Here is a 7,985-nt window from a genome sequence, read left to right on the forward strand (position 1 = left end):
TAATCTGGACCTAGCCCTGCTCATGATGCCTTGGTATAAATGTAAAATTCGGCCTGGAGACACCTTTGTGTTCTGCAAGGATTGTAGATTGCATTCTGGACCTGCACACTATAAGAGCCATGCAGAGCTCTCAGTGCCTTCAGCTGGAAAAGCACAGCTTTGCTCCTGAGCAAGTGGAATAAATCCTTCACTTGTCACCATGAGCAGCTAAAATAAAGTTTCCCTCTCCAGCTGCACGGCTTGCTGGGTCATTTCCAAGTGTGGCTCCCAAAAAAAGGCTTGTGCATGTGCAGCCTGCCCAGTCTACCTGGGAAGACACATTTTGCCCTCAGCATAGAGCTTTTTCCACTCTGTCATGTGGAGAGATGAAGCCATTGGATGTTGGACTGGCTTTGCATCAGAGCCTCCTGAGCACAGGCTCCATCACACCCCAAGTTCTGTGTGCTGGCAATGGTGGTGGACATGTTCAGTGCTGGATTCCTCTTACAATCAGCATTTTCCCAGCAAATCAAGATCTCAGAATGTTTGTGCTTAATTATAATCAAGCTGTCTGAATGACCAGCCAGAAACATCCCCATGACTGATTAAACCTTGCACTCCGAGCATGAGCCATTCACGTGGTCACAGGATCCTTGTCTGAACTCACTGCCCCGTGCTGCCTTCTAAGGGCAGGAGACTAAAGCGCTCATGGAGGTGTTTTGGGGCTGCAGACCCCTGTCCTGCACAACTTAACCAGTGAAGCTCTGGCTCTGCCCTTCCCAAGCCTGGAGTACCTCGCTTATCACAGCTTGCTTTACTCTACACAAAAGGAAACAGGTTTCCCTCCTGGTTGTCCTGCTTGATCTTGGCCACTGCATTCCTGTCCGTGATGTGAAGGATGCAGATATGTCTTGTTAATTTAGAAAATACTGTTTCACTCTTGCCATGTCTCCAGAGCCTGTGCCCAGACACTCATTCTGTTCTTGCTGGATGCAGGAGCACAGGAGGGAGATGGCTGTGAGGGGCACCTGAGACCCACAGGTACCATCTGATATGGCTGGTGCTGGAAGCAAAGCTCACACCGCACCCCTGTGAGTGAGACAAGGTCAGCCCCTCGTTAATGATGCTGCCAAAATCCAAGTGTTGCTGCCCCAGCAGCATCCTGTGGTGTTGGAGCTGTATTTCTGCACAGCGCTGCTGTTGCTCGTTCTTACTGCAGAGCTGCACCGCTCCTTAATGAAATGCTGCATAAATGTGACCAAGGGCTCATTTTCCTTGGTGTCAGCTGTTGTGTGACAGATGTGATTAAGGCCACATTGGGCTGTCACCAGCCATGATTCTCATTGTGATCAGCTCTGCCGGCAGTCCCGCTGTTGCTCCGGCTTTTCAGGAATCTTTGCGCATGTTCCCAAGTTGCTTCTCCCTCGCCAGGGGCTGCTGGGCTCCTCCACAGTGGCACAGGAGGGGACATGGGGATGTGACAGATGCCTCCACTGGGTTCACAGGCAGAAAATTGCAGCTCCAGCGAGGAGAAACATTATGGGTGTGTGGAGTGTGGGAGGGCAGTTCTTCAAAGGGGAGGGGAAGCCCATCCACAGGGCTTTTTCCAAAGGGCACTGGGTGGGGTTGGGCTTGCTCACTCAGTGTGACTTAGGGAGGAAAAAAGAAAGCATTAAGTTGTGTATCCTTTTAAAAAAAAACATGACTTTCCCTTGTTTTTACCCAGCCTTTCCCTCTTCCTGTAGCCTTCAGGGATCCTTCACTTTACCTTCCTCTGTAATCATAAACTCCAAAAGCATTCTCATTAACAACAGAAAAGCAAAGAAGCTGGAACTCAGGGAGCAAAACCAAACCATGTGAGGGCCAGTAATGGCTAAAGCTCTCCCTGATGCCACCGAAAGCAGGATTTGGAAAACTCTGCCCAGCTTTGCAAGATCTGTTGATCTTTTCAAGGCTGAGCCCGAGGAAACCCTAAAGCAGCTCATGAATGGGGTTAGTGACAGCAACCCTTGTTCTTGTTCAGGTTTAGCAGCAGCAGCTAATGCGAAAGGAGCCAAGCTCTTGATGAAATGCAAACAGCTTTTTTAAGGGAAACAAGGCTTTATTCTTGAATTGTGGGCTGGGTTGTTATTTTTTATAATTAATTTACAAAGTCATAAATTGTTGGTGATTGCATAAAGGCTGTGTGTCATGTTGGAAATTCTGCTGACGGTGCTGTTTTGGGTCTGCAGTGGGATGTTGTGGGAGAAGGGATGGAGAGAAGGGTGCCAAAGCAAACATTCCGCGTTTGATTTGGGATGGAACAGATTTTCTTTGAAATAACTTGCAAAACATCTTGTCCTGAGCATGCAATGCAGCCAGTGCCTGCTGCCAGTTGTCAAGCCAACAGGGAGACAGTCAGAAACTAGTCAGGAAACACCCATGAAACAGGCCAAGGACCAGGGCACTGTGGGGTGCGTTGAGTGTCTTGTTGACAGGCAGGTACTGAGCAGACACCCCACTTCTTCCCTGCTGCCAGGTGAAGGCTTCCTGGGCTGAAGGAAAGGGCTTTGCAGGAGCCCAGGGCTCGTTGGCACATTGGAGAGATAGATCTAATGGGTCACCTTCCCAAGCAGGGCAACCCATCAAGGTGGAGCTCACATTTCTGGCTCCTGCCCATGCACAACTCCCTGGATATCTGCAGGAATAGTCTGGCCCTCCCACTGTCCTGCTGCTCACAGGGAGCTCCAGCAGACCCTCTGGTGCTTGGGTGTTTCCTTGCTTCCTGGGAAACCCAACTGCAATTTTGGTCTCTCCACGACTGTCATTCAGGGGACCTGTGAGGTGCAGCACAGTGAGAACCCTGAATTCAGTCAGTGGCTGCGTTTTCATCTGCCACTGACATTGTTTAGTCCTCCAAAATGTGTTGTCATTGCAGAAGGTGTGAGTGCTGGATCATGGCACCCTAGTTAGCTTGGCGTGCAGGAGGCCTCAGGTTACCTCTGACACATGATTTCTCCCTGGCATCGTTGGTTATTCCTATCAAGTCGCAGACAGTGCAGACATATGGGAAAGGAAGTCGTGAAAATCAGCTTGGAGTCCAACTCAAAACACCTTAAATGGGTGTGATTTCCCCAAAGGAGGAACTGCCTGCTCTTTAAAAAAAAATTAAAGTCCTCCTCTTAAAAAGGGCACTTCAGGACAGGATCAATACCACTGAGTTACTTTTTATGGCAAAAGTCTTGGGCCAAAACCAGCCTCCACCCTGCATCTTAGCTGACAGAAAATTCTCTTTCTTAACTTCTTCTTTTATTTTTTTTCCCTTTACCCTTTTCCTGCCAAGGCCTCTCAGCAGACGGCGGAGCCAAGCGCCAGGAGCACCTTTCCAGGTTCTCCATGCCTGACCTGAGCAAAGACTCGGGCATGAACGTCTCGGAGAAGATGAGCAACATGGGCACGCTGAACTCCTCCATGCAGTTCCGCAGCGCCGAGTCCGTGCGCAGCCTGCTGTCGGCGCAGCAGTACCAGGACATGGAGCCCACCCTGCACGACCTCGCCAGCCCCCTGGGCTACCAGGAGCGGCCGTCGCACGGGCGGATGCACCAGAGCTTCGACTACGGCAGCGGGGTGCCCGGGGGCCAGCTGGGCCCGCAGGAGATCCCCCGGCACGCGCCCATGAGCGAGCGCACGCGCCGCAGAACCGTGCTCCGCGACGACGAGCGGCACTACCGCCCGCACCGGCCCCGGCGCTCGCGGCGCTCCCGCTCCGACAACGCCCTGCACCTGGCCAGCGAGCAGAGCTACCGCCTCAAGGAGAGACCCTCGCTGCGCGCCAGGGACGACTACGACCCCTTCGTGCACCAGAGGAGCTGCAGGGAGACCGTGGAGCAGGGTCCCTACAGGGATGTCTACGGCCACTGTCCCCGGACGGTGTCGGATCTCGCCTTGCAGAACCACTTGGGCGAGAGGTGGGGGCCCTACTTCGCCGAGTACGACTGGTGCTCCACCTGCTCCTCCTCTTCGGAGTCCGACAACGAGGGCTATTTCCTCGGGGAGCCCATCCCGCAGCCCGCCCGCCTCCGGTACGTGACCAGCGAGGAGCTGCTGCACAAGTACGGCTCCTACAGCATGCCCAAGTCCTCCACGGTGGGGGCCAGGGGACAGTTGCACAGCAGGAAAAGACAGAAGAGCAAGAACTGCATCATATCCTAATGGAATCCTCGCCAGGCACCTTGGGAGAATGTAAATTAACTCACGATCTTGCACTGTTTTAGATCATGTAAGTGCTTTTATTGTAACAAAAAAAAGGCCCGAAGAGTAGGGATTTGTTAAGGAGGTTGTAGACTGGCTTCTATAAATAGTCATAATCCTGGGCACAGTGAGTATATTTTGCACATCTTACTTTGGAGATAAAAATTTTAAAAGTTCACTTTAGCCTGCAATATTTACCCAGTAGTTTCTCTTCCTTCTCCCAGATACTGCCAGCCCCTTGAGCTCTGTTTGTCCGTACGTTTTGGTTGCCACTGTTGACTCTCAGCATCAGTTGTTTGCTGGTAGGTTTTGCTTTCCACCACATTTTTGTTTTCCATTAGCCATGTTGGTAGGTGATTTGTCTCTTGGACAGTGTGGGAGCCTAAGTTATTTCCATGATTGTTGTAAATGCGATGTAAATGAGAGTTTGGAGAAAATATTTTTGTATTTTGTAATATCAGAGGAATTTCTATATCTTAGGAGTCACTGGGAAAATGCATGCACGTTCAGAATTGTTTTCAGTCAGAGCTAACCAAACAATACTTTGGAACCCCCCTTTCCATTTCATCATCACTTAAGTTTATCAGTGAGAGTCTGAGTTTTCATTGGTTTTGAGGGTTTTAGTTGTTTTAACCCATTTTTTTCTGTTTATTTGCTTTGGTCCTGGTCAATAAACAGAATGTTTTTTGATTCATTAAATCTTGACAAGCCTCAGTGGCATTTTGAAGCCTGTGATTTGCAGGTACACTCCATCAGTCAGATACAGGAACCCCTGACAGCTGCAAAAGGGCCTTTTTTAAAAATTATTACTATTATTAAATAGGAAAGACCAGAACTACCAAATGTCTGCAACATTGTAAATTACCAAAGCTGGAGAAGGAATTTCACACCTCTGTAGAGAACGCTGAAGTTACTAAACATTGAACTATTATTTGGAGTAAATAAAGTGTAAATGGTGCAATTGTGTGATGTCAGCATGACGTTGTTTTGAATATAGACTTGTCTTATGGTGCTCTAGTCTCCTGGGTTAACTGCTGTTCATTACCAAGTGGAAGTCTCAGTATTGCCTCCTGCCTACGACATATGAGAACACCTGCAAACTGCTCCCCACGGCCCCTCCTGCCTGGCAAGCTGCCCTGGGCCCTCTGGGGCTCTTTGTGGCCAGGGTTTGTCCCCTGGGGGCTCAGCCCAGCCCCTGCCGTGGCAGAGGGCCCCTGCATGGGGCTCAGCTGTGTTGTATTCTGGTGGATGTGAGTTTGTTCTCTGTGTGCTTTAATCCATTGGGGTTCTGCCATCCCAGCTGCAAGCCAAGGCCAGGTTGTCCCAGTGCTTCCCATAAAGGAGCAAGTTTGCAAAAGGGGCTCTTGGCCCCCAGAGCACCTGTGGGGTTAAGCTAAGGCTGGGCTTTGAGCCACAGCAGGGCTGAGAGCTCAAGCAGCTGCATTGCCCTGGCCCATGTGCTGCTGGCACCTCAGGGTGTCCCTCCCTGCACCCTGGGAACGTGGATCCCACTGCAGGGGTGGCACTGGCAGCCCTGGGCACACACAGGGACACCCCCATGCCTACTCAAAGCAGCAGATGCAGAAAAATCTAGAAGATGGATGTCTCCATACCACAGACTATTGCTAGGAATTTTTTTGTTGTTTGTAAAGGACAATGTGATAATTATTATTCCTTTAAAAAAAAAAAAAAAAAGAAATGATACTTAAATATATTTAAAAAATGTTTTTTCCAGTTGGAATAAATGGAAATATTCATCCAAAGAGAAGAGTCTTGTGTACGTTTTTTGCTCTTAAGGAGTGTTGGTTAATCATGAGTAGAAAACTTGATTTTTACTAAGCTGATCTTTAAATAAAAGCACAAAAACCAGCTCAGCTCAATCGTTGGCTTGGTTTTAGTGGGCAGGGAAAGCTGGTGGAGGAGCTTCTCCTGCACACCACACACCTTCCTCAGGGTTGGTGACCTAGTGTTGTAACCTGGACCCATTATTTGTTGTTAAAAAAGCCACATCACAGATTCATTAAGGTTGGGAAAAAACTCTAAAATCATTGAGCAAGAACAACCCAACACCACCATGTTCACCGCTCAAAGATATTCCCAAGAGCCAAATCCACACATTTTGAAGTCTTCACCTGGTAAAAGCCAGCACAGCTCAGCTGAAATCCCTGCTGGTCCTCTGGCATACTGGGGGAGACTATCAACCTAAAATGTATAAATAAATGTACAAATAACAGCCTTTTCTCAGAAGTTCACAGATCTTTCCATGTTTTCCAAAACAGACCTGTTAAGCTGGATAGGGGTATTGCTTACAGCAACCAATATGCACTGTAACTACAGGTTATTCTATAATATCTAATTAATATGTACAGTTTAATTCATTGTCAGTGATTAAAAGCACAACAAATGTCTGTCAGCTCTGGTACAGCTGAGCTGCTCTTGTGCAGCAGGGGCTTGGGTAGCTCAGCAAATTGTAAAAAACTCATCCCAGCCTTTCCCCTTTCCCTGCTTGCTGCCTCTCCCCAGGGGTAACAGAACAGGTTTAGAGACTCCAGGCAGCAGAATTGCAGCACTCTGCACAGGCAGTTTTTCTGCTAAAATCCCAGGCACAGTGCCTCTGTTCACACAATGATTTTGATGGTCGAAGCAACTCTTAAAAATTTGGTTCTCACTGCAGAGCATCTCTGCATCCCTGCAATGCACCCCAGTTTTAATGCAGTGCTGGAATTGGAACAGAGGGCAGCAACAGGAGAAAAGAGTCTCTCAGGTGATATTGCCCTCTGATGGACCCTTCACCAGCACCACAGAAAAGTGGCAGATCACATTTTCTAGGAGAGTCAGAGTTGGTACAAATTTCAGCAATAAATGCAAATGCAGCTTCCAAACCCTTTTGATTTTTCATATGGGCTCCAGAAGTCCAGTACACTTTGAGGCACGTGATTGAAAAAGAAAAAAGAAGTTGGTTTTTTTTTCTGCTTAGCCCAGTTGGAGTATGATAAACCATTTCTGACAAACCCACTGAGCTTGAGGGATGGAGCTACAAGTCTGTAAAATCTTGCTCCATTGCCATCTGGCCCTGCTGATTCCCCTCTCTGTGCCTGCTGCCCCTGGAAGCGGGGCCCGTGTGCTGACGTTGCTTTTGCGTCTCCAGAGCTGCTGAAGGTGACCCCACCTGAAGCTCAGGGTGAGTGTCAGTGGCTCCCAGCTCCCCTGGGCTCACCTGCAGTGTCCCTGCTTTGGCCAAGCTGGAGGTTTGTTACTGGGCTCCTCCAGACAGCTGTGCTGCCAGAGCCAGCCTGGCACACTGTCACTGTCACTTACAAAAATAATTCAATCTGATTGCTACGGTCTATTGCTACCACAGGTTTCTTCTGGAAAATCTCTCTTTTTCCTCCTTTTTTTCTCCAGAAAGTCCTTGGCAAAACCCAGCCAGTGTTACCATGGGATGGGCTGGTGTTAACCTCTATTGCAAGGCTAAGGTTTGCATCACATGCTTGGCCATGACTCGTGATGGTGGGAGCACAGCATCCTTCACATCCATGTTCCCCAGCAGACATGGGGGGCTCTCTAAGGTCCCTGCAACACCTGAAACACCCCAGCATGACAACATGTTGGCCCAAAAACCCCTAGAGCTGTGCAGGGAAGCTTCTAGCACACCTAAGGCTTGTTTTTCAGGAAGCCAAAGGCCACATAGCCTTGAACCTGGGAGACACATCATAATGAGATGAAGAAAGCCTCTGCAGAAAGATCAGAAGTGTAAAGTTAGAAATATTCAGCAG

The 7,985-nt window shown here is 49.0% G+C and overlaps 1 protein-coding gene across 2 annotated transcripts in view; it reads left to right on the top strand.

The window, feature by feature from the left end:
- PRICKLE2 (prickle planar cell polarity protein 2) overlaps positions 1–5,977 on the top strand; it is a 102,701-nt gene extending 96,724 nt beyond the window's left edge. For both annotated transcript variants that reach the window (XM_059480404.1, XM_059480406.1), the window contains one exon: positions 3,302–5,977. In XM_059480404.1, coding sequence (XP_059336387.1) covers positions 3,302–4,170 — 869 coding nt within the window. In that variant the 3' untranslated portion in view covers positions 4,171–5,977. The remainder of the gene's footprint in view (positions 1–3,301) is intronic.
- Positions 5,978–7,985: the final 2,008 nt, after the last annotated feature.

This window comes from Ammospiza nelsoni, chromosome 11 (assembly GCF_027579445.1).
Source record: "Ammospiza nelsoni isolate bAmmNel1 chromosome 11, bAmmNel1.pri, whole genome shotgun sequence".
In the NCBI taxonomy this organism is placed as follows: Eukaryota; Metazoa; Chordata; class Aves; order Passeriformes; family Passerellidae; genus Ammospiza; species Ammospiza nelsoni.